Source organism: Mustela putorius, unplaced genomic scaffold (genome assembly GCF_011764305.1).
Source record: "Mustela putorius furo isolate JIRA1106 unplaced genomic scaffold, ASM1176430v1.1 tig00000596_pilon_pilon_pilon, whole genome shotgun sequence".
NCBI classification, from domain to species: domain Eukaryota; kingdom Metazoa; phylum Chordata; class Mammalia; order Carnivora; family Mustelidae; genus Mustela; species Mustela putorius.
Genome location: NW_025421428.1, coordinates 14,707,975 through 14,733,376, shown reverse-complemented (window position 1 = coordinate 14,733,376; position 25,402 = coordinate 14,707,975). Strand labels below are relative to the sequence as shown.

At 61.1% G+C, this 25,402-nt stretch overlaps 1 protein-coding gene across 2 annotated transcripts in view; it reads right to left on the bottom strand.

The window, feature by feature from the left end:
* The window catches only part of OLFM1 (olfactomedin 1), a 35,611-nt gene extending 14,389 nt beyond the window's left edge, over positions 1–21,222 (bottom strand). The window contains exons 1-4 of one of the 2 annotated variants that reach the window (XM_004756981.3): positions 20,823–21,222; positions 6,837–6,986; positions 2,570–2,725; positions 365–584 (exon numbers count right to left, since the gene is read on the bottom strand). In XM_004756981.3, the coding sequence (XP_004757038.1) occupies positions 365–584; positions 2,570–2,725; positions 6,837–6,986; positions 20,823–20,918 (622 nt within the window). In that variant the 5' untranslated portion in view covers positions 20,919–21,222. Of the gene's footprint in view, positions 1–364; positions 585–2,569; positions 2,726–6,836; positions 6,987–8,878; positions 9,164–20,822 lie in introns of those variants that run through there. The other variant, XM_045082873.1, reaches the window with a different exon arrangement.
* Between the last annotated feature and the right edge of the window lie 4,180 nt (positions 21,223–25,402).

Genomic DNA, 25,402 nt, shown 5'->3' with positions numbered 1-25,402 from the left:
GCCGCCTACCTGTGCTCCTACGCCGGAGCCCTACCCAGGAGCCCTAATCCGGCCAGGCCAGGCCTCCCTGAAGCCAGGTGGGCGCTGTCCGCTTCAGCACCACTCCCTAAGCCTGCGCGGGAGGTGGGCGGGGCAGCGCCACGCCCCTGGCAGCGCCCTCCCTGAGGCCAGGCGGGCGCTGTCCGCTTCAGCACCACTCCCTAAGCCTGTGCGTGAGCGGAGGTGGGCGGGGCAGCGCCACGCCCCTGGCAGCGCCCTCCCTGAGGCCAGGCGGGCGCTGTCCGCTTCAGCACCACTCCCTAAGCCTGTGCGTGAGCGGAGGTGGGCGGGGCAGCGCCACGCCCCCGCAGGGTTCTGGTCCTACCTAGTTTTTGCATGCATGCACGGAGCCTTTCTTCAAGATTGGACACTCTGCTCTGAAGTTCATCGTAGTCATAGGCGCCAATTTCCTCTTGCAGTTCGTTAAGCACTGACGTCAGATTCTGGACCTCCTCCTTAAATTGCAATACCAATTTGGCATCGGCCTTGTACTCTTCCAACACAGGTATCAAAGGCCTAAGTTCATCCATTTTCGCTTTTATCGCCTGCAAGGTTAAAATAAGCTGGGTTCAGTGCTCTGCGTGCAAAAACTTGCAACACCCTGCCTTGGCCTGGCTTCTCCCCGGGTGAGGGAGTCTGTGCACACTCCTGTTTCATTTATAGGTTTATGTATTCTGGCCCAAAAGAGTTAGAAGAGCATATTAAACAGTCTTCAGAACACCAACATATTTGGGAAAGGTCTTTATTGTCAGTTTAGAACGCAACATCTTAAGGTTACATGCTTTTAGTCACACACACAAAGTTTCTTTTTTTTTTTTCTTTTTCAAAAAATGCATTGACAAGGGTTCAAACTGTCCGTGGAATGCAGCTACAGTCGCATGCAAAAGAGGGTCCTGGTTGTGTTCAAGGTTCCTTAGTGTCATGGTGCTAAGTATTGGGAAATAATAGTAAAAATGCATGGTGCAAAAGCTCTCTGACCCTCTTTCATGGTTACATGGGAGTGGACTGCATCTTCAGTCACTGCAGCACTGAAAAAACGCTTTTAAGTTAGCCCTGCAAGCAAGAAAACGAAATACTGTTGAAGAGCTACCTCACTAGCCTGCCTTAAACAGACAGCCATCAATAGACAAATATTTTCACGGTCACTTAAAAAAAAAAAAACAAAAAAAAACAAAAAACCAAAACACACTCCATTGCTAGATTTAGTCCAAACCAACTGCTTTAACATTTATAGAGATTCTCTCACAATTCCTGGTGTAATTCTTAATGCAATTAAAGCATGGTCAAAGGCAAGGCATTGCTTTTCCTCCCCTGGGGCCATGTTGCCCCAAATTTTGGAACTGAGAGAGATGCCTGTGTGGACAGTGCTTGCAAAGACGAGCTAGCTCATGGCCGCTAAAGACACCCCCATCTTCAAAGGAATCGGACTCTAGCATGGCACAGAGAGTGCTGGGCTTTCAGGGAGAGACACAAACTCTTTTTGGTCAGGCAGGTCAAAAATCTCTCTCTCCAAGATATTGCACCACGATGATGACATCAGAAGCAAGGACAACATAGTCCCTTGCCTCCACCATGAGCCACTGGCTCATTGCTCCTCGATAGGATCAGGCCTGCTATTATTTTATTCATAATATAGATTTATTACTTCGTTAGCCTGCCGTTTCGTCTGTATAATGTATCAGTTTTAAAAGTGGATTACTTCTTGCTTCATGCAGGGAGCACATCAAAGGAAAACATTAGCATAAAAAGGACTGGAAGACAGAGCGTCAGCAATTTCTAGTCAAGCAGGGCTGTGTAATTTGACCTGTTCATTTATATCTGGGCTAGATTAGTAATTAACATGCACGTGTGCCTTAATTAAGGTGCATATAATTTTTCAATGTAATCATTTTGAAGCTGAGTAAACTTAAGGAATATATATGTATATATATACATATTTCTATATATGTATATATAATTTTAGGCCAAACTCTGGCTTTAATGTCCAGACAGACCGGGAGAGAAAAAAAAAAAAAAAAGAAAAAACACTTACCAGGAAGTGAGAAAGATGTTGGTGTCTCTCTCTTTCCTCCCTACAAATCTACAGTGTGCCTTGTCATAGCTAAATTAGGTCAGATGTGAAAAATTGCCCCGAGTGATCCCTGCTCAGAAATGGCTCTAATCAATTAAGCTAATCCTTGGCTAATGTGATTTACCTACAGCAGCTGCCGGATGATGAGGACCAATCGTGTCCCTCCCCAGCTAATCTATGACCTGGCTTGCAAAGCCAGGTCCTGGGACCCCGGCCTGGGAAGCTCATGGGGGCTGAAAACTGCAGCTGTATCTTCCCATTTGACTGTGTCTTTCGCCAAAAGAGAGCGAGGGCCGGCTGCCTCTCCTTTTCCAAGGACAGCGGCGGCCATTTACAAGGCAAAGGCCCATGTCTGCTGGGCTCCTCCCCGGCCCCAAGTGTCTCTTTCTGGAGGGGAAGGGGGAAGCGCAAAGAGAAACCAAGCCCGGCCTCGACTCAGAGGAGGAGCAGCACACGTACCTTGAACTGCCTGGCCAGGTGTTGCTTATGGCTCTCCTCCACCTGCTTGAACTTGGACTCCAGTCCCTTCATTTGGTTCTCCATCTTCTCCACATACTGCAGGTCCCTCTGGGTCCGCCTGTCCAGGACCTCTATGGATTGAGACATGTTTTGCACCTGTCAAAAAGGCAACAGGTTCAGGGAAGGAGCTGCAGCGGGTGCCTGCCCGGCTTATTTGCCTCCTCATACACGACAGTGACCTTTCCCACGCAGCCGACACACTGGGAGCCAGAGGCGGCCCATGCATTATTTACTAGTTAATCACCAGCATCGGGGAGCGTTATGACCAAGAACTCCCCAAACAGAGCAAATTGGTTTAGGAAACGTTTCCTCTGCCATGTTCCGGAATGCGTTCTCTCCCAGCCAGGGATGCAAATCAGGGGTTCAGGAGCCTCGGGTCCTCCCTCAGCTCCCAGCTCCAGGCCTACGAGGCTTTGGGTGACTTTTCTTTTTTCCTTTCTTTTGTCAGTGGGGAAGAGACTGGGTCTCAGTCTCCTTATTCTGCAGGATAAAACCGGATAGGCAGGCTTAAACACCAGCCTGTCTGAACGGTGCTGTTGGGCTTCCCCCCGCCCCCGGCTGGAGACTCTCCATCCCCCTACATCTCATGGGGATCCTGCTGCGAAGGTGGGGAGCACGAGGGAGCCAAGCTACGAGGGAATTGCTCTTTCTGACTCTGTGTCATCTCACGCACCATCTATCACCCCTCCCGGTGTCATGGGCAGATGACTGCTCTGCAAACACATGCATTCCATGCACAGAGTCAGGAATCAATCACCCGGCCCGTGAAGAATCTCTATTTCCCATCTTTGCAGACAGACATGAATTGAGTCTATCCTCAAGATGGAACTTTAATATTCAACAGGATTCCAGAGAGCTTAAAAGAAAAACAGTTTCGGTGCAACCACCTGCCAGGGCGTTTTATTTTTGGGGAAACTGGCTGGTGCTTCTGTGTACATGCATTGGGGGCAGTGGGGGGAGCAGATGGAGTTCAGGGTTGTGCGGTGGCGTTCGGGTCACTCTGGGAATCGAATCCAATCACCAGGGAGGAAGACACTTCACAACCACCGCAGATCTCCATTTCTGATTTCCTTGCTGCCTTTGAAAATCCCTTTTTAGGCACGGAATCGTTTGGGTATGACCCGTAGCTTGACTCGGTCAGTGAACAGATGACAGTGCGGTTTCTACCACTTCCAGTATAGCCTCCATCCCCGTAGATAAAGTAAGAGCACAAGCAAAATGCTTCTCGGTAGGAGAAAAACCGATATTACTCACTGCAGCATTTTTAAATGCCTGGGATTTTACGACTAGTTATTTAAAAGTAAAACACAAATCCAGTTTAAAAATCCGGGTTTGTAAAATACCGGATGTGGGTGACTGGGATACCCTCCGACCCTTCCTGTGGGGAACTGGAAACATGTGCTCTCTTACCCTCTCCCTGCCCCCTCACCTGCCCAATTCTGTCGCACCCAATAACCACAGGACTTCTTGGAGAAGAGTTATGAGTTTGGGTTTCCTTCATATTTTAAAGCCCAGCCCCAATACCACCTCCTCCAGGGAGGTTTCCAGGATGCGCCAGAGCCAGAAGCGGCTGCCTACTACTTGGAAACGGCACCACTTCGTTGGCGCAGTGCCTGCCCAGCAGTAACCACACACACATCTGTCTCAACCAGCTGGCTGGATGGGAAACGCGGGGTGGGAGAGGCCTGGGGCTTTTTCACTCCCACGACCGCAGCAACCCCCCCCCACACACCCCCACCCCATCCCTGAGCCTATTGCACCGAGGTCCTCCCGCAGCCACAATGCTGGGAGGAGGAACACAAATGGCCTCCCCAGCCGAGAGCCCTCTCCCTCCTGAGACACAGCGTTCCTGCTGTGTTGGCAAAACCGACAAGAGCGGGGGCTTCCGCGGGCTGAGCTGAAGCTGCTGGGTCGGCACCAGCTCCAGATTCTGCCCTCCGACAGGGGCCACACGCAGAGCAACGGGCTTCTCCTCTGCCAGACGAGGGATGCTTTTCACGGATTTTGAGTAAGATTAAATTTAAGATTGAGAAAGCCAATGTTAAAGATGCCAAACAACTCCACTGCCCTAAAACAAGACACAGACTCCTATGTCCGTCCCACCTGGAGTGAGGACCCCCTCTCGGGCCGGTCATAAAGCAACCACTGGTCCGAGGGGCACAACCACTCCCGGTCTACGCCCCATCCGTCCTCTTTCCAGCAGGCTGTGTCCCTCGAAGCCAACTGATGAGTTCAAGGTCACCCCGTCCCCCCCAGGCTGAGCCCATCCGCTCCCTGATTCGATCCGATTTTTACAACACCCTGGCAGGTGAGCGCGGTCTCGAGTCTCAGGCCGCACAGAAGGAGACCGAGGCCCAGAGAAGTTAAGCAGCTTGTCTACCATCCCACAGCGGTCAGCAACGATCCAAAGCCTGGCCTGCCTCCAAGGCCCACACTTCCAAAGTCAGGGCTGACGGCTTTTTCAAAGAGAACGTAACCCGTGGCCCCAACACGCCTTTTCCGCTCGGCGGGTTGCCTGTGGTCCTCAGCCCCGGCCGCAGGTCGGCACTGGGGCCTCCGAGGGAACACACCACCAGAGCCACGCACTTCAGGCACGGGGAGACCCACCCCCCCAAGGAAGGAGCAGCCCTGCCCCCAACTCCAGCACAATCTGAAACGCAGGAAGCCGTGAGGCCCTCTTTTACAACAAAAGGCTGCTGCCCTCTGAAAACACAGTGCCCACTGGGGTATAAAATAGGGCTTTAAATCTTCCAGCCCCGACGCGGTCGAGTATGGAGGCAGGAAGAAGGGCCCTAGGCCTGCACCCCCAGGGGCTCCGAGAGCTTTCTGGAATCCAGAGGGCACCTCCCCCAAGAGCTCCGGGAGGCAGCCTGCCCCTCCCGCCCTCCCCCCTGCCCCCCTCCCAACTCCACCTCCTTCCTCTGCAATTCTGAATAATTAAAGGCCCAATTAGGCTTCGGTCTAGTTTAGTGTTAATGAACGTTTGCGGAATCTGCTAAATGTATTTTACTTTAATTCTTTCTAAACGACATACTGGGTGGGCTAGAGAGGGCGGAGCAAAGACTCCCCTCACCGGGGAGGGGGGGCCAGGCCGAGCCGGAGGCCTCCGTGCCCTTCTCCCCGCCCCCCACAACACCGTCCTGGGGACAGCGCCGAGCTGGGAGCCCCGGGAACCGCTAACCCGCGCCTTCCCTCTGCACTTGGGGAAACGGAGGCCGCGACAAGGACCTGCAGTTGTATGAGAGGCTGCGGCTGAGCTGGGCTCACACGGGGCGGTCCTGACGTGGCACCGTGTGCTGTGCTGTCCTCCCTCGGCTGCCAGGGCCGCGACCTGCCCCAGCAAGGAGCACAGCATGGGGAGGGGAGGGGAGCGGCTTCCGCCCCACCCCTTTCTCCTCAACTGGCAAAGTCCTCTCTTACCGGTGTGTGTGTGTGTGTGTGTGTGTGTGTGTGTGTATGTGGGTGTGGGCATGTGTGGGGGGATGTGTGGTGGGTGTATGAGGCATGTGTGTGTATGTGTGTCGCATGTGTATGTGGGGTGCGTGTGTACCCGGTGTGGAGGTGTGGGTGGTGAGTACAAGGCATGTGCACGGGTGGGCGGTGTCCGTGTGCGTACATGGGCGGTGAAACCAGGTGAGAAATCTCACCAAGTTGACATGATTCTTGTGAAGGGTCTTGAAATGACGGATTTAAAATGTGTGCGGGACCCACACAGCGCTGCTGCCCGCGGCTGCCAAGGGGCGGACTCCGGGTGCACTTGTCCCCCTAGACCTGCAACTGGCAGATTCCACCTCCCGTGGGCAGCAAAAGAGCCCATCGGCTGAGACCCATGGGGCTCCTGGGTGCTCTGCCTGGTGGCTGCTCAGCCACAGCCCTGAGCCCTCTGGACTATAGGTCTCCATCTCGTTGGAAACGGTGGCCCCTGGGAGCCGCCTTCGTCCCCTCTCCCCATGCCCACGGGGCTCCTCCGCAGAGTGACCAGCAGGGTCGACTCATCTCCTCCTGCGCCTTCCGTGGGGCATGGGGGTGGTCTCCATCTACCCATTCATTCATCCACAGACATTCTGAGTCTGGACACGCCAAGAAAGAGGGCGGTCTTGAAGCTGGGACAGACCGTGCAGGCCAGCCCACCCTGGGTGCTGGTGTGGGTGCACACACGCACGTAGATGGGCACATGCCCGCGCACACGCGCCCCGCACAGACTCACCTTCTCCAGTAGCTGCCTGAGCTGTTTCGTGCGGGCATCCCGTGAACACATGGTCTGCTGGGGGGCGACCACTGTGCAGATGCACCTGCCCTCGCTGTCCTGGGCGGAGCTGTACACCTGCCAGCTCTCCTCGGGGTTGGTGGGCAACACCTGGATGCGGGGGGGTGAGGGAGCGAGAGGGGAGACAAGTGAGACCAGAGGGCAGCTCACCTGGAACGACAGCCAGGGAGGGCTGTCCAAGTCCGACCCCTGGCAGAGAAGGACAAAAAACGGGCCAAAGACACGGGGAGGGGCAGGAGCCCCTGAGAACAAAAGGGCAGAATCCCATCGAGGTCCCCCGGGGGCTACAAGGAAGCTTAACAGGCAAGACTGGAAGTTTTGTTCCAGGGGATGTTTGGTGTCCCGGCACGTGACCGAATGGATAGGCTGGGTAGGAGGGGGGAGGCCACACGCCCTGACGGAGGAGTCAGGCAGGAAAGCAGGGGCTGGTTGACTCACAGCAGCACGTAATTCAGAAACAAGATCTCCTCCCCGTAAGGCAAGCCAGGGTGGCTGGCGCAGCCTCGCGGCGCCGTCCCTGATGCCCGGAGATGAAGCGCCCGGGTAATAGCCGGCATCCGGCAGCCCATTAGCCCAGAGCCGCAAGGACCCGCGCCCCGGCTGCCACCCCACAGGCAGCCTGGCCGACGCTGTCCGAGGGGACGCCGGCCTTCCGACTTCACGAGGGCTGCTACCCACGAGTCATTGTGTGGATCTCACCAAGTTTCTGGTGACATGGGGGGCCAGCTCACAGCCAGCCTCAGTCCTGGGGTATGCCAAGGACCACCGGTGCCGCCTTGCAGCCCGGCTCAGGTGTGGAGCGCCAGGCACAGGCACGGGGCGACACCACTGTCCGGAAACACTCCCGGAGCACAGACCCTCCCCCCCAGCCTGCCCTGTCGTCTCAGGTCACCTCCCTGCTATTTTTAGCGTGGGGCTGGGGTGGAGAATCTATAGTAGCTGTCCACTTGCTTCATTCATCACCAACCCCAGCCGCTTAGGACCCAGACTCAGGAGCACAGTCATCATGAAAGCAGCCCTGGATGTCATTCTTGAGACACGAGGTGGGGTGAACACGACGAGGGGCTTAGGAGGGTCACGTGGAGACATCCTCCCAGAGCCCTGTGCCCTGGGCAGCCCAAACCAGGTGGGAGAGAAGCCTCCTGCCGCCTCCACCCCCCACAGCCCCGTCCGCCTCCGAGGGAGCCAGCCTTCCTCACATCCTCCTCCGCTCAGGGGTGCTTCCCGCTTAGCCTGGCTCACGCAGCTCCAGCCACCATCTGAGCCAGCCCTGCCCACAGGCGCCCTGGCCACTCGCTCCCCCCCCCCCCCAGCCAAGGCCTTGACAAGGGAAGAAAAAGCCACCTGGGAGGCAGGACAGAGGGCTGATGAGACAGAGAGGGGGCCAGCGCCACAGCCAGTGCCTCCCAGGGCCCCACCCGGGCCACTGCATCTTGGGGCTCCAGGACCCTGAGGGACCTGGCGGAGGGAAGAGCAGGGAAAGGAGCCTGATGGAGTGCGAGCTGCCAGCTCCCCCGTCCGCGAGCCGGCCCACTCCCGCGGTCCAGTCCCGCTGGCTCGCACAAAGTAGGGCGGGCTCCGCTGGAGCCCTGGCTGGACCAGCCCCACAGGGTGGAGCAGAGGCATCCCCACCCCTTACTTGCTGAGTGACCTTGGACAAGTCCCCAAGTCCCCTGCCTCAGTTTCCTGACCTTGTCAGTGAGGGACTTACTACTAGTTGAAGGGGACTGGAAGCGACAGCGGCCCTGAGGCCCCTGCCCCGCGAGGAAACCCAGCAAAGGAAGGAGGCGGTGCCCCTGAGCACCAGGGCAGGCCGCTGGCAGCGGGGCAGCACAGGACGGGGTCACCCCCGCCCGCCGGGGGAAGCCGCAGGAGACCCTAGCCCGTGCCCTTGGCCCTGCGCCCTGCTCGGCGCCGCCCAGCCCGGGGTCGGGGTCGGAGGGAGCGGCGGGAGGGCCCGCGGGGCGGCGGCGGGGACTTACGCCGGTGCTGCGGTCGAGCGTCCCGCCGCTGGCCGCAGAGAGCTTGGTGGTGTTGAGGCCCACCAGCGAGGGCAGCGTCTGGGACATCCAGTTGGTGATCATGGCCATGGTGCTCAGCACAACCCCGATCTTGAGCAGCGGCACCGACATCGCGCCTCGAGTCGCCTCCTGCGCCCGCGCGCGCCGGCGCCGGCTCCGCGCCCCCGGGCAGCCTTCAGGCGGCGGGCACCGCGGCGGGCAGGGGCGCCCGGCCGAGTCCCCGCGCCCCCTCGGCCCGCCGCCGCCCGCCCGCCATCGCCGCCGCCGCCCCGCGCGCCCCGGCCATGGCTGCGCCGCCCCGGGCGCCGGGGGGAGAGTGGCCGCTGCCCACTGCCCGCCGCCCGCCGCCCGCCGCCCGCCGCCCGGTGTCCGCGGTGCCGCCTCCCCTCCGCGCCCTGCGCCCGCGCCCCGCCGCCCGCTCGGCTCCGGCTCCGGCTCTGAGCGCCGCGCGGGCTGCGCGCGGGGGCCGCGGTCGGGAGGCGGGGACACGGCCGGGCGGCGGCCGACGCAATCTGCCCAGGAAATGGGTGGATTTTTCCTCTCCGCTCCGGCTCCCCGCCGCCCCCTGGCTGCTGGCAAGGAGGCCTGCAAACCCCAGCCGCCGAGAGGCTGAGACGGGTGCTCAGGGAGGAAAGCTGACCACCGCCCCGAGCCCTGAAATCCGCCTGTGCCTCTGTGGCCTGGCTGTCCAGATCCGTGCGCCCTGGCTACCCTCCCGGCTGAGTCAGGCCTGGGCATCCCTCTGGGACCAGGCGGTCAGCTCTGGCTGCCGGGGACCTGCTTGGGGGTGGCTCCAGGCTTCCCAGGCCAGCCCTGCTGCCCCCTGAAGCCCAGCTGGGAGGGGGTCTCCAGCCCCAGCCCCGGGGGAGAGGGAAAGAAGTGTAAAGGGGAAGGCTCTCCGGGAGCAGGTAGGGGCGCTCTAATGCCTCTGGGAAGCAAGGGTCTTGCGGCAGTGGCTGGCACCCACCAGCGTGGGCTCCTGGGTGTGGGTGGGAGGGGTCCGAGTGTGCAGGAGGGGTGCAAGGCCCAGCTCACAGGGCAGGAGCTGGGTTCAAGTTTGTGGCTCAGGCATCTCAGCCGGAGAGCTAAAGGTGCCCTGCCCTCGAGGAGCATGGCCCTGGGTGGGGGCCTTGGGGTCTGTGGTTGGGGGGCGAGAGTGGTGCTCCCAAGACCCGTGCTGCGGGAGAGGGGCCGGGCATTCTAGCTCAAGTGCCCAGCCTTCAAAGCACCGTCGGGCCAGGACACGTGCGCGTCTCGGACGCCGGGGCTGACTGGGTCGCACCCCTGCACAGGGCTTTAGCCTCGCAGGAAGCTTCCAGGGGGTGAAAGGTACCTCCTCCGGTCCCTGTCCAGCTGCCCCAGCCCTCTGGGAAGGGAAGAATCCCCCAGATCGCTGCTGCCTGGGTGAGAATAAACCCCCTTCCGAAAGGGGATTGCGAGGGGCCAGCCTTCCTGGGGCCCCCGGAAGATGGGCACCGCCTTCCCGGGGGCTTCACTCTGCTCCGTCCCCTTTCAGAGAGTGGACTTGATGACAGCCAGGAACGTCCTGGCCTGAGTGCGGTGGGGGGAGACCCGGGGGGAAGGGTTGGTTTCCTGATTGGCTTCGCTGAGGAAAGCCGGAGTGCGGGAGGCCAGTTCCAAGCGTTGGGGAAGGGCGCCATCTCCCAGCGTGTGCTGGTACTGCAGGCTCTGCGGAGCCTTGGGGAGCCTGGGTCGCACCAGGTCACCAGGGAGGCAACCGGCGCTCTGCCTCCTTCCTCGGCCGGCACACGACAAACGGATTCGGAGCCCAAACCACACACTCAGATGCCCCTGCAGACAGTGGCCACTTACTTGGTGGGAAGAATTCCAGGTCAAACTCAACCCCATCTACAAACTCTTAGGCCCTAAAAGCTGCACGTACTTGCCTATAACCTGCTAGTGCGAGACACAGGGACAGCCGGCTGTGGACCGAGCCCGGGACAAGGCCGAGACATGGGGACAGAGCGCTGTATGGCCCCGGACAGAAACGGTCCCAGCGCCAGAGCAGACGGCCGGCACTGCCACCGCGGACACGCCCTGGCCAGAGGGGAGCATCACGGATGAGCCACTCAGCGCCGAGAATGAGAATGCAGACTCGGGGCGGACAGCCGGCCGCAGCTGGGAGACGCGAGCCAGGGCAATAGCCCTCCTATGCCTCAGTTTCCCCATCTATGAAATGGGTTCGATCATAGTGATCGTCTGCTTTCTCTGCAGGTATAACGAAGACTGGACGGTTAGCGGAGGTGCAGCCTCGGCACGCAGGGAGGTATCCTGCTTGGCACCAGACAAAATGTACCCAGGAGGGCCCTCCACTGAGCCATCAGGGTTTAAGTGAATGGCAGAGCTGGGACGTACGCCCCCGCCCCCCCCCATGCAGAGACCTTGGCCACCCCTCCTGAGAGCTGCTGCTGCTGCTAACAGACACGCAAAGGCTGAAGCAGTCCTGCCTGGAAACAAAAACAGCGCCCGCCAAGCAGAGCCTCGTTCTCGGGCGGTGAGACTCCAGATGCGCAGTGTCAAGAATTAGGCAACGACAAAAAGCTCCTGATTTTGAAGAACATCTGATTTCGCTTGACGTCAGTAATGTCCATAAGGATTTGCAGTTGGCACTCTAAATCTTTAGAGCACCAACGTGGCCGGGCTCCTCCCTGGAGAGACCGGAGCCCAGGCCGTGGGGATGACAGAGATGACGCTCCGTCCCAGGGACCGGCGCAGGCAGGAAAGTCTGGGGACCGCGGAGCAGCTTTGCTCCGCTTGCCTGGAACTCGCTCTGACCCTGGGCGCAGCACTGGGCTGGCCTGGGGAAGCCGCCTCTGCAGTCACGTCGGCGAGCTGGGGGGAGGGTTTCTGGCACACACACACCCCCTCCGTCAAGTCATGGCTGGGAGCTGGTTTTTAAACACGCGGCTCTGGGTTACTCGTACTGGGTTTGCCACATGCGGACAGTGCCTCGGAGGTCCTGCGTGACTCAGGAGCAGAACTGGCCCTGGGAGGTCGGGGGGAAGCCAGTCTCCACCCAGCCAGACGCCGCTCAGCCCCTCATCTCCACCTCTTTCTTCCTTGTCGGTGTTTATAAAGAAGTGGACAGAGGCGTCTTTCATGTCCCTCCCTCCCAGACGGTGTGTGTAGACAGAACAGGGGTGTGCAGCGGGTACAGCCCTGCTCCTGCACCCCTGCCGCTCAGACCTGCACCCCTATCACCTTGGCATGCACCCCTGCCTCCCTGCCCTGCACCCCTGACGCCCTGCTGCCCTGCATCCCTGTCCCCCTACCCTTCTCCCCTGCCCCCTGCCCTGCGCCCCATCACCTTGGCATGCACCCCTGTCTCCCTGCCCTGCACTCCTGCTCTGACGAGCTGGAGGTTGGAGGGAAGTCACTTCCGACTCATCCAGTCCCAAGCAAAGTCCTCTCCAGTGGCCGGACTCCATGCGTCAGTAGCAGAGATGACGCCTCCTCGTGCGCTGGAGAGGGTCATCCGAGAAGCCTCGAGCCAGTGCGATCCGGTTTAGACGGCCGCACCGTATTTCCCAAAGCAAACTATGAATCGTTGAAGAACGAGGCATTTGGATCACAGACCCCTGGCGCTGGCCAACCCCACATGCTCCTGAGGAGGCACTTAAATCCCAGTTTCCGCACGATTTCCCGAGCAGCAAGGCCTCACTTAGGTTCACGACACGGCCGAGCCCCGGAGCACTAACGGAGCAGGCGCGGAGCCCCGGACACCCTCACGCGGGGGGGCGCGACGCCCCTTCATCATGGTGGACGCCCCTGGCCGATGCTTTCACTGGGTCAGGCTCAGAAGGATGGCGAGACCTGTCCAAGGTCACCTGGGGCGCCTTCCGTTCCCAGGACCAAGACCCAAAACGTGGTGTCCCTCCGCCCGACAGCTGTTGTGGTGTCTGCTCCCCTGGTCGTTTCAGAGCAGCCCCGGCAGACGGCTTGTGAACAACAGATATTTGTGGCTTACAGCGGGGGAGGGGGGTGCTGGGCATCCGAGAGCACGGGCCGGTGGGGTCGCGTTCTGGGGGGGCCTGCCTCCTCGCCACGTCCAGGGCACTCGGCCTGTCATGTCGGCAGAGTGCATCCCAAAGGGCTTCCCGAAGGCCCCGCCTCCCAGTGCCGTCACGTTTTGGGGTTAGGATGTCAACATGTGAATTGGGGGGGACCAGCCAGGTCTCTATGCTCCAGCCTTGACCTTGGTGGACTCTGCAAGTTCACCAGCACGCACGAAAACAAGAACGCCGGCCTCGAGCGCCCAGGGCTTCAGAGCTCTCGGAAGGAGGGCCGACGTGACGCGCCTGCGGAAGGACCCTCCTGCTGAGAGCCGCGTCCTTCTTCTAGGGGACGGCACCTGGGGGGGGGTCGGGGCACGACCTGACGAAGGCCCGCTGCATTCCGGTGGCCCGCGGGGAGGAACTCGGGACATCTCCGTGCCACAGACAGAACACAGGTCCACTCTGCTCAGGTCGGAGCCAAGGGACACCCCCAAAGAACCAAGTTTGGATGCTTTTTTGCTGTGAGGAAACCCTGCAAGCTCTCTGCCCGTAGCTGGAGTGGGGGAAGAGAGAAGACCGACGTGGGAGACAGGGGGGGTCCCTGCAGAGCCGTTCTGCTCCTTCCAGCCCCTACGCGCCCTCTCCGCTTGCTTCCTGCCGGGAAGAACACCCTGCAGCAGGGACAGGGTCTGGTCTGGGGCCGGGCACCTTGGGAGGAGCCCACAGATGACCTGAACCCCCTCTCCCAGCAGCCACGGAGGCCCACCACGGGCAGCTCAATGCAAGCATCCCCTCATTCCGCCCCCTCCATGGCCTCTGGCTTGACCCCTGCGGGACGGCGGTGGACAGGGTCCCTGCTCCTCACACGCGTTCCCAAGGGGGGGGTCCCCTCCTGGCCCAGCCCCGTGCACTTGCCGGGCCCTCTGTAGGGGAGGGGCTCCGGCCATAGCCGCTGTGGGGCTGGGCCATGTGGAAAGGCCTGACGTGCGCTTTGCTGAGGATGCTCTGCTCTCTGGCCGACCACCGGGACAGCATGTCCGGAGCGGATCCAGAAGACCCAGGCCAGGGCTCCACGAGCCGCCGCCAGCCTGCCCCACACGTGCTCCGTCGCTCCTGGGAGCTGCCGCTGCTGGAAGTTCACTCACTGTGCTGCAGGGAGCTGGCCCGGCTCGGTGCCGAGCCTCCTCCCAGGCCACTTCCTTCCACCGGCCACGCAGGCTCAAACTCCTCTGAGGTTTTGGGGCTCACGGTGATTCTTCCAGCCCTGTGGGGACAGCAGCTGCCTCCCGGGGGGGGGTGCTCTGTGACCCACAGCTGTCCCCAGGCCTGCTTCTTCCCTGAGCCATGACACCCCCTTCCAGCCCTCAGAGAGAGAGCTGAGAGCTGGCTGCCCATGGCCCCTCCCTGTGGGCCCTCACACTCTCTGCTCCCGCTCTGGAAAGTTCTATGCTGCTCTCATAAACGCTGCCTCAGATGGGCTTTTGTCCAGACCTGGAGGCCACGGCTGCATGTTCTCCTAGTTGCCCAGCGGAAATGGGGTCCACGTCTGGGAGAGGCCCTTCGAAGAGCCCAGACGAGATAACTCTGCAGGGCCCTATGGGTTGAACTCGTGGTTTTCGGGGATCCCTCACGAACATCACTGTTTCCCATCGTCCATTAAGGGAAGTCCCTGTAACTGACTGAGAAGGACGGACTCGTCTCTACTGAGTCAGTCAGGGATCCTGACACGAGCTCACGGTTCCTGACGTGGATGGGAAGGTGACAGAGTCACGGAAACATCCGCGAGTCCACGCTCGGTCCAGCGGTGGAGGCGGAGGCCCCCAGAAGTCACCACCCGCTCAAAGCAGGACCTGGGCTCTGCCACACGTTCTTCCCTCCCAGAGCCCACGCTCTGCCTGCCGGGCCCGGACTCGGCCTCAGAAATCTGCCTGGCCAGCTCCAACAGAGGGAGGGTTGTCTCCGGAGAAAGAGAGTGCCTTGATGCCAGGCCCCCGGCGCCCTCTCCCGGCTCCCCACTCGCAGCTGACCTGCCCCTGCCCCTGCCTCTGCGTCCACAGGACAAGGCCTGGAGGCTGGGCTGCCCGGAGATCTGGAGCTGGGGTGCGCTGGGCAGGGCAGGAGCCCAGGGACTCACGTCCGCGGGCAGCGTTTGTTTCGGAAAGCCCATCCCCGTTTCTGCTCCGAATCCCGCTCTGCTGTCAGATTTAACACCAACACCCTGCGGGCTGAGCTCGCTATTTATAACATGTCTGAACACACCTCTGTTCTCTCTCCAACCCTCAGACACCCCAAGCATCACTTGAAACAAGTGGGAGTTGCTTACTTCCCAGAGCCACACTCGAGAGCCATCTCGCACCCGGAGAAGTCTCTGCCTTGCTCGCCGGTGCCACGGGAGCGGCGCTGCTGATCGCGGAGCGGGGCTGCGCATGGGGCTTCCGCCCGCCTCTCCCCAGACTGCCCCGAGGCTGCCCACTCTCCTCCTGACTGACCGACGGACTGTAGGTGTCATTAAACCCTGCCTACGGACCACACAGGACCAGTCCCTGTGGCCCAGATCAGAGCAAGCGGGTCGGAAAGCTCGAGTCTTTAAACACTGCCCGAGAGCAAAAAAGGCACCTTCACCCTCTGTCATCTGGCCATTGTCCTAAGATTTAACCCGGGCCCAGAGGGAGGGGAGCTGGGTCTGGTCCCTCCTCCCCTGGGGCTGTGTGGGTGATGCCAGAGCCTCACATGGTGCGGCTGGGACCGCCGGCCCGTCCGCGACGAGCGGCGTTGGCTGAGCGTGTCTGTGTGTCCTGCGGCTTCTCCTGAGTGTGTCTGTGTGTCCTGCGGCTTCTCCGACTCAGCCCTCAGGCAGATGCTGGGACCCCCAAGGACATGCAGAGCAACCTCCTCACACCTCACGTTATTCCCCAGACGCCCCCGGGATGGCGACTCGCTCTAGGCCGCCACCCTTCATGGTAGGAAGGAGACCACAGCACGGGCAACACCCCAAAATGTTTGCAGAGCTCTGCTGCTCCCCTTCTAAAGCTGAGTTTCCAGGTCCGAGCACGGGGCCGGCCGCTGGAGACTCGGCCGACCCGACGCCCCAGGGCTGCCCTGCAAAGGTCTGCAGGTCTGGCTCGATGGCTCCAGGCACCTTCTGGCTGTTGCTCATGACCTTGAGCCTTTCCCTCTGCTTTTCACACTTCCTCTCTGCCTTAATGGGAAACATGAGCCCGGCGTCTCAGGCGGCAGACAGATCTGGGGCGCACCAGGGCTCTGTCACTCAGCTACGTCCCCTCCAGCCTCGGGGTCCTCGGTTGGACCGTGAAGATGCCGCACAGGATCGCTGGGCTTGCCCCCTGCAGATCCGGACGGCACTCCTGGCGGGCAGTGGGACTCGGGGACACCCAGCCGACCGTCACCCTCCTTGTGGGATTAACCCTGTGCCGGAGGGTCCGGCGAGTTTCTCACGCCTGTGACCACCTGGAAAGCGAAGGGACAGACATCTTTGCTTCCCGCCTGCTGCCCAGGGGCCGAGCTGCCTGGACGGTCGGGGGGGCCCCTGCCATGGGGAGGGCCCTACAGCGGCTGCTTCCAGAGTGTGAGGAACATCCTCCGAGCTCCTTTCAGAGCCAAAAATTGGCTCCTGGGCCTGTCAGCCCGGCTGGCAGTGGCCGTGTATCTAATTCAGTTTAGCTGGTAATTAGTTTTGTATTACTTTCCACGGTGATGTTAATACTGATTACAGGGCCTGATAACTTTAGTAATAAATACAACCCAAGGCAGAAAATTACCTTTCTTTTTACTGGGGAAGGCGGAAGTCAGTGGAATGAGAAGCAAATTGCTCTCCGTGATTTGCCAAGGAGGATTTACAGCTTTGTGCCGTCCTGGTGTCCCAGCACCTCCCTGTCCCTGGAAGGGGGGCCCACCTGGGAATGGGGGGGCGGTCCCCTCCATGCTCCTCTGTTGGACCAGCCCTAAGGGGGGAGGGAGCTCACAGACCCTCCTGAAATGCGGTGCGTCATGAACTAACTGGTTCGGGAAAAGACCACAGCGTCCGAGCCCCCGCCCCCCCATCACTACCACCAGCATCCAGTGCAGACGGGGGAGGCCAGGATCACGCGCAGCTGGACAGGAGGTCGGGGGGCTCATCCGTCCAAGGTTAGACTCCAACAGGTCACAGAACTGGGCTGTTTTATCCTCATGAAATTTGCTCAGGGGAGCGGGTTGTGTCTTCCTCTGTGGGATGGGCAGAATCTCAGAAGAGAACGGATTCGGTGTGATGGGTCCCAGCGGGGCTCTAAGGGACTAACCCCACCCCAGCTGTCCTGTCTGTGCATGGAGCCCACCCACACCTCCCCCGGGGGAGTCGGCTCTGCTCACATCTGGAACGACACTCAGGCCTCAAGTTCACTGTTCACAGCTGGAAGCCCTTCAGGGTGTGGGGGCGAGGCTTGGCGTCCTCAAGAAAGGCTGAGCCTGGATACAGACAGGAGCCTTGCTTCTCTGTTAGAATAAATCGGATTCCTCCACACAGCCTTGCTCCTGCGAGGTCAGACCCACGGGGAGCCCCCTCTGCCCCCTGCCCCCGCTCCCTGCTCGGAGCGCAGGCTGGCACATCGCCTGCTCCGACCCCAGGGCCCTGGGTGTACACACTCTCCTGCCCTTTACACAAACCATTACGGCAGAGCCTCGGGTCTTCTCACGAAGCTTGTCAGCCCAGACGCCAGACCACAGGGCTCGGACACGCTCTGCACCGCGAACCCCGTCTGACTGCCAAACCCCACCGGCTGGCCTCGGAGAACAGCACACGGTCCGGGGGCGGGTTAGCAACAGGGCAGGACGGGGTCTGGTCGGGGGCCGACGTCTTTGAGAGGCAACCCGTTTTTAAAAGGTGGAAGCTCATACTAAGAAGCCAAGGGTTTTTCTCAAGGTCACCCCAATGGCGCCTGGTACAGGTAAGGGCAGCCAAGTCAAGTCGTTACTATAGCGCCCCCACGCATTTCGCACCTTCCTATGCAGGCAGCACGTCCCTATTGCTGGACCAGATGGGCCTGGGGCTCAAGTAGCCCCAGGTGCCCCCCTCCCCCAGGACAGAGAGGTCAGCTCCCCCGCACCCAGCCTCCCCCAGGACGGAAGGGTCAGGTCCCCCACACCCACAGGAAACTCCTAAGGCGCTTCTCAAGGAGCGTGAAGCACCAGCCGTTGATTGGAAATCGAAGAACGAGACCGAGTCAGGCGTCTCCGACCGAGGACAGGGTTCATGGGGCCCACCCGCCTGGCAGGCAGTGGGCCGTCCATCACTGGCTGGCACTGGGCCGCGCAGCTCATCACACGCGCTGTCGGGGGACAGATGGCGCGGCCGTGTGCTGCTCTCCCCGCCCCGCCCCTCGCTCCTTCTGGCCGCACACGTGAAGCGCAGGTACAAGCCTCGCCTTTCTGACGCGTTCGCACTTGAACGCGGGCTGACCCCCACCATGACGGCCCTGGAGCCTCGTGTGCAGAGCTCGGGAAGGGTCTCCAAAGGGAGGGTGCGGCCGTGGGAGCGGCTTAGACAGTGGGAGAGGAGCAGGACGGGCGGGGGAGACAGACCCCGCAGGGCTCAGCCTCCAGTGCTCGGCTCTCTGCTGGCTGATTTGAGGGGTTCACCAGCATTCGGAGCTTTGTGCACGAGGCCGCGAGGTGTGGCTTTCCAGGGTTGAATCACTTCAGGATCAAGAGAGCAAGACTCTTGGGTCCGTGGATGTCCCCAAGCAGCTCTCGATTCCCAACAGCCCGGTTCTGGCCCACACCCTCTCCCTCTCTGCATTCCACCTTAGAGGCTACTGATCAAGGGGACAGGCACGGGGTCTCCTGCCACCGGGGCAGGGCCAGGTCAAGGGGATCTCTGGAGCTGCTGGCCACTCTCGGAACCTTCCTAGACTAGGAACAATCCCAGCGATTTAAGCTGGTTGAGCCTCGTTCTAAAATCCCACCCCAGTTCAGGACAATAGGCCTCCAGCAGACAGAGCTCTGCCGGCCCAACCCCAGAGGCAGCCCTGGGAGGGTGGGGCCATGCCTCCGGGCTGCCCTGAGGGACACAGTCCCCCGAGACCTCCATCCTCCATCCGTAGCTCCGCATCAGAACAGGAAAACAACACCATTTCCCTTGGTTGGCGCAGGGAGGCGGGGGCAGGAGCTGACCTGGGTCCGGAAGGGGGACCTGTTTGCAGGAGGAGAGGCAGGTGTGTGGGCGGGGGCTGGCTGACCCTCGGCCGGGGGAGGGGGCGGGGGTGGGGGGTGGCACGTCCATGAGCACGACCAGGCAAACACTTTGGCCACCAACACAAAGCTTCCAGTTGAAGCTGAACGGAAAGTTTCTTCCCAGAACAGGCGATCTTTAAAAAGATGCCAGGAGGAGACCGCCGGAGTACAGCCGTCTGTGGTCAGGGTGCCTGGACTCGAGAAGGCCACCGAGGCTTGGAGGGCCCTCAGGACAGCCCCTTCAGGGGCCCTGGAGAGCTAGTTATCTCTTTCCCAAAACTGGCACATGCTGCCAATCACCCCCTGCCCGGCTCCCCTCTGCCCGGGTGTGCTCCTGTGTGTGAGTGCGTGTGTATGCACGTGCATATGTGCAAAGATGTCCATCCACGGCGCACAAGCCCTCCGGCTGGGCTCTCCCCGCGCCAAGAAAACTTCTCTCCAGGAGACTGTGCCGAGTCTCTCCAGGGAAGCCGACGATCTGGGGGCACCAGGGAAAGGGTCTCCGAGGGCAGTGGGAGCAAGAGAAACCCCCCCCCACCCCCCACCCTTCCAGAGCAGAGCCAGGGAGCCAGCAAGGGCTTCGAGGCGGAACAAGGGAAGCTTGTTCCAGAGGCTTCTCTCCTGTGATCCACCTCTTGCCCTCTGTGTTTCCTCTTTACCCCGAGATGGAGGGAGACCGCGGGAGGACAGGAGGGCCAGGGCAGCTGGGGCTTGTGGCCAAGGTGTGGGGCCGCCCGTCCGCCCCCTGGACCCGCAGCTCCAAGGGGCCAGCATCCCTCGGCTCCGAGCGTGGCACAGGGGCACCATCGAAAGGGCGTTTTAATGTCACTCCTGAGCAGCCGGGCTCCTGAAGCTGGCAGCCTCAACCAGCACCCCGGTGCCAAAGCGACTCCCCCATTCTGGAGCTCTCAGACGGCCCTCCTCCTCCCAGCCCTGCCAGCTCAGAAATGGATTTTTTAAAATGGAGAATACCAGCCGGAGACAGGCTTTCTACTGATACATTGTTCAGGGGATGGCGAGCCCGCTTAAAACGCCCAGCAGTCCCCACACACAGGCACACGGCGGCTTGCCACTCACACTTCCTGCCGCGCATGTGGTCACAATCCCCCCCCCCACCACCAGGCTCCGCGCGGAGCCCACAATGCACCCAGCCCCGCAGGCACTGTCTGGCCTCCCGGGCACAATTGCCACCACCACCTGCTTGGGGAGCCCCAAGGGCAGTGTTCTCCCCAAAGGCAGAGATGCTCTGTAGCAGGGGTGTGGGGGTGGGACTCAGAGCTACCTCTGGAAACGCCAGGAGCTTGGACACCTTGCCCGGCAACCTCTCCCTCCCCCCAGATGACAGTAGCAGCTGGAGGAGCCCCTCAAGCTGCCCTTTGAACTTCTCCGGGGAGTGGGAGGCTGAGGGTCCTGAGAGAGAGGGGGCAGCCTCACAGCCGCTCCGGGTGGGGCTGGGGGTTTGGGAGGTGGGGGCGCGCAGCAGTCTGGGGTCGGCCCCACCCCTTCCTCCAAGCCCCGCGCGCTGCACTCGGGCCCCCTCCCCAGCCAGGCGCCAAGCTGCCCGCCAGCGGCTCCGGACTTGCCGGTCCCCGTGCGCGCTGGGCGGCCGCCGCGCTCCCTCACTCGCTCGCGGGGAGGAAAATGGCGTTGGATGCACGTACTTGAGTGAGTTCCGTGCCCATCAGGACGAGGAAGAGGAGGCTGAGGAGCTTCCGGGCCGGTTGCATGTCTCGCTGCCACCGCCGCCGTCCTGGCATGCAGGAGCCCTGGTGCTGGCGCCGGCGCTGCGTGGACGCGGACGCGCTCCCGGCTCTGCTGGCCCCGCGCCTTCAGCACCCGGAGCCTCCGCTCTGCATGGCGAGCGCGTCCTGCGCGCTGTCCCCGCTGTCCCCGGGCGGGGCGCGGCCCTCCGCGGCCCCTCCTCCTCCTGCGCTCCCCCACCCGCTCCGGCGCGCCTGGGCGGGGGTGCCAAAAGTTTGCGAGGAAGGCGGCCGGGTGGCGCAGAGGGACCCGCGCGCCACGCTCACGCGCGGGAGTGGGGAGGGCGGCGGCGGGGAAGCAGGCTGGGACAGGATGTGACATCAAAAAGGCGGGGGAAATTTAACTCGGGAGAGAAGAGTCCATCCTCGCTGGCTGGGGCCGCAGGGGCTCTGGACCCCAGCCCTGGGGAATGGGGGTGGCAGGGGGCGGGGCTGGAACCAGCCGCCGGGGGAGGGTCTGGCCTGTCCGCCCCGCCCCCGGGGAAAGCTCGACATCTCTTCTCCAGGAGGTACTGAGACCGAAGGTGAACATGTCCTTAGATGTCAGCGCTTAATGAGACGGTACACTGACACTCAGACCCTGGAAGGGGGTCTCAAGGCAGGCGTGGGAGTGGGGGGCGCAGACAGGGTTAGCAAGCAGGTCACCTGGCACTGGGGTGGGCCTTCTTCGTGTCCTCCTGGGGTGGTCAGCATGGGGGCGCAGAAGGTGTCCTGGGGCTGCGTGTGGGTGAGGATCTGTCCTTGTGTTTGTGGTTAGTGTGCATACATGGGGGGGCAGGTGCACACAGGCCTGGAAGGGGCCCCCAGGGGTCTGCATTGTGTTGTCCTTCCTGTCACCGGACGCTGTCCTCTAACACATACTCCCTGCCGGAGATGCAAGTCGTAGACCAGGGCAGCTTGTCCTGGGGTTCCCACTTCCCATTTAAACCCCTTTCTGGGGATAAAAGTCCCCAAGCACCTGTTTTCTGAGAAGCTCAGGTGACAAGAGATGCTTAGACACGCATCTCTCTTCTCCATTGTTGAGTGCGTAGCTGTTGGAAAGTGCACTCTGGGAAGAAGGCTGCCCGCGGATGGCCCAAACTTCTCCCAGCACAGACAGGGAAACGGGAGCCCTGGTGGGGGTAACAGCGTGTCACCCAAGGAGGGGCAGAGCCAGGATGGGATGCCAACTCTCAACCTGTCCCCGTGCTGCCTGGCACTGGAGGAGGCACCCTCTGGGCAGGGGGTGCAGGTGCGCCTGGGCACCTTGAGAAGAGAAGGCACTGATGGGCTGCCAGGCCTCCGCTCTCTGAGCGGCTCTGCCGTGGAGGACCCCTACTCTCTGGGGTCTGCCGTCCAGTGGGGTGGGCCCTGAGAGCCTGAGAGCAGGTGACCCCTGGGAGAAGGGGAGAGAAGCCACCCCGGGAGCTCTCTGCCGCTTCCCGTCCTCCCCCTGCACTGAGGGTTCTCACCGGCCCATCAGCCACTGGGGGTCGCTGGGAGAAGCTGCGTGGAGCTGGGGGGCCGGGGTTTAGTCCTGACCCCACCAGGGAGTGGCTTCGAGCGTTTTGTCCCACACTGCTGTGGGATAGGAATGAATGAAGCCGGTACCAGCCCCTTAGGCTATTGAGAATGCAGGACTGGTACAAACATTTTGTAAACTCAGAAGGACCAGGAGGGAGGTGCTGAGGGTCATGGAGGGCCTTCGGGGACCCGGGCCTGCCGCCTGAGCTCCCCTTCTGCTGAGTCTGGAACAGAGGTCTGGACGTCCGCGCGCATGGCACCCCTAACCACAATGGCCAGAAACCGAAACGACTCAAGTGTCCCTTGACAGAAGGTGAATAAGAAGGTAGTGTGTTTGCAGGCTGGGCTGCCGCTCAGCTTCCCGCGTTCTGACACGAGTGTGTGGACAGACCTGGAGGACATCGTGCTAAGAGAGGTAAGCCAGACCCAGAAGCAAGGACCCCATAGAATCCACTCCCACCAGGCCACCCCGGGGTCCTGGGATCAAGCCTCGCATGGGGCTCCCTGCTCAGCACGGAGTCTGCTTCTCCCTCTGCCTCTGCCCCTTTCCTGTTCTTGCTTGTCCGTCCCCTTCCCAAATAAACAGATAAATAATCTTTTAAAAAGTCTGATGATTTTAGGTTCCACATACACACACGCATAATTTCTTAAATAACAATATACCCCAAACCATTGTATGGTATGCTTCGGTGGGTGGATCATGCCGGATGGACTTTATATCTTAGTAAAGCAGGGTTTGTTTTTTTTTTTTTAAAGTTACATACTCGTTTTCGTATTGCTTTAAGAAAATAAAATGCAAAGAAGAGCATAGCAGCGAGAGCAACAGATGCCCACGCCCAGAATAACCGGTGCCGTCACCGGGCACGGCCGCGTGTGCAGGTGTGCAGGGGAGGAGCCTGCGGAAGTGTAAGACGGTGTCCCCTAAGACGGCAGTCCGAGTCCCGACCTGCGATGCGGACTCGTCAGCCTGCCGGGCCCTGCCCTCCGAGCCCCTTCCTGCCAGCTGGGTGCAGCCGGCGGGCCATGGCGTGGGAGACGCCTGGGACCGAGCCTGGCACACACCGGTTCAGCCCTAGAAACTCGCGGGAGAGGCGGGCGGGCGCCGGCGTGAAAGGGTGAGGTCATCCCCACGCGCTCTGCGGCCGGGAGGTAGTGGACTGAACTTGGACCTGGAGAAGGACGGGAAACCAAAGCGAAGCCGAAGACATTGGGAGCTAGAAGCTCGTTTACCGCCACAGCACAAGCAGCATCTCCCAGAAAACCTGCTAATGAGGAGAAAGGGAAATCCCCAGGGCCCGTGCGCGGTCGAGCCGAGTGCGCTTCCAGCCCAGGCTCCCATCCTGGCGTGGACCCGGGGCGGGGGTCATTCGATCTTCCTCTGGCTGCCCTCCTGGCTCTGTGTTTATTTCTAGTGTTTCCGTTATTTTCAAGTTTCAGGGTTTACACTGTTCATACCGACCTCCCACATCAGAGTCCCCTTGTGAGGGGCGCCTGGGGGGGCTCCGTCGGTAAAGGTCTGCTTCCGGCTCGGGTCACCATCCCGGGGTGCTGGGATCGAGCCCCGCGTCAGGCTCCCTGCTCAGCGAGGAGCCTGCTGCTTCTCCCTCTCCCTCCGCCGCTTCCCCTCCTTAGGCTGCCCCTCCCCCACCTCTCTCTTTCTCTCTGTCAAATAAATAAAACCTTAAAAAAAAAAAAATCCCCTGGCGAGCTGGTCCTAGTTCGGGATACCAAGGGACCCGGTGCCGGCCCCCCTGCCACCAGCAGGCTCCCCCCGAGTTCCGTGCTTTGGTTCATCCCTTTTGGGCTGACCGAAGTCGGGTGCCAGGGGACCAAGCCAGCGACACTGACACACCTCTCTGCTGCCCCGTGCAGATGCTTGTCTTTCCTCCTACCCCGCCAGCTTTCCCACTTGGGAAACCACGAGGAGCCCCTGAGCTGGGCTGGGACGTGGCCCCGAGGGTGTGGTCCACAGGCGTCCCGCCCTGGAGCGCCCAACTCGCCTCGAGCGTGTGGGAAGGAGCTGAGCTCCCGCTGAGACCCCTCTGGGAGGCTGAGCGATATGCTTCCTGCTCCTTTAAGACAAGCCTCCTTCCATGCCAGCCTCGTTACAATGTGACAGAGTGGTTGCCAAGGCAACGGCACTAACTCTCCCCTCTCCTCTCTGCACATTTCTTAGCAAATGGGGCTGCTCCCACGCAAGGTGTCGGCCGCCTGTGCTCAGAGCCAGCGGGCTGCCCTGCTTCTCCCTCGTCCAGGCGCTGAGCCGAGTGCTCACCATTCCTTCCCAGCCTCTCCGGGCCCTTCATGACCTCGGATAAACTGGCTCCGGATCCCAGGAGTGACAGGTGTAGATCCAGAGCCCACTAAGTGACAGGGGGGCCAGACACAGCCTCCCGGGGTGCGGGCAGCAGGCCGGGGGTCGCCCGTGGCCGACTCCCCTCATCAGCTGCTGGTCTTTGGGGAGGAAAGGGTGCTGGTCGTGCCGGGCCACCCGGCTTCGCTCCTGGACTCGGTGCCTTGTCACTGCTCAGATGCCGGCTATGCCAGCAGAGACCACACCGGTGCCACCATCCTTAGCTCCGTGGGGTGTCCAGCCTGTGCTAAGAGCCGTGGAATTGTGGGGCCTCATCGGGGTGGGATGCTGCTGCCCCTTCCCTCTCTTGCAACAGCTTCCCTCCTCCTTGTCCAGCCGGGGTGCCGGGGGGGACACCCTGGAGCCACTCTCTGTCTCTGGGGAAGGGCTAAAGAGAGGCCATCCCAGCGCAGGGTCTCTTCTGGCGCCCGCTCTGAGGGTCGGCCCAGCCTTTGGTCCTCCGCCCTCCAGCTGCGGCTCGACCCCCAGCTCCACCCAAGGACCGAGATGGTCCGCTTCCTCTCACATCTGTGCGGAGTCCCTCTTGCACAGACCAGGACCTCCAGGAAATGCCGAGTAGATGTGGGGACAGCAGGGTCCCTGCAGGGACAGCATTCACCCCAGT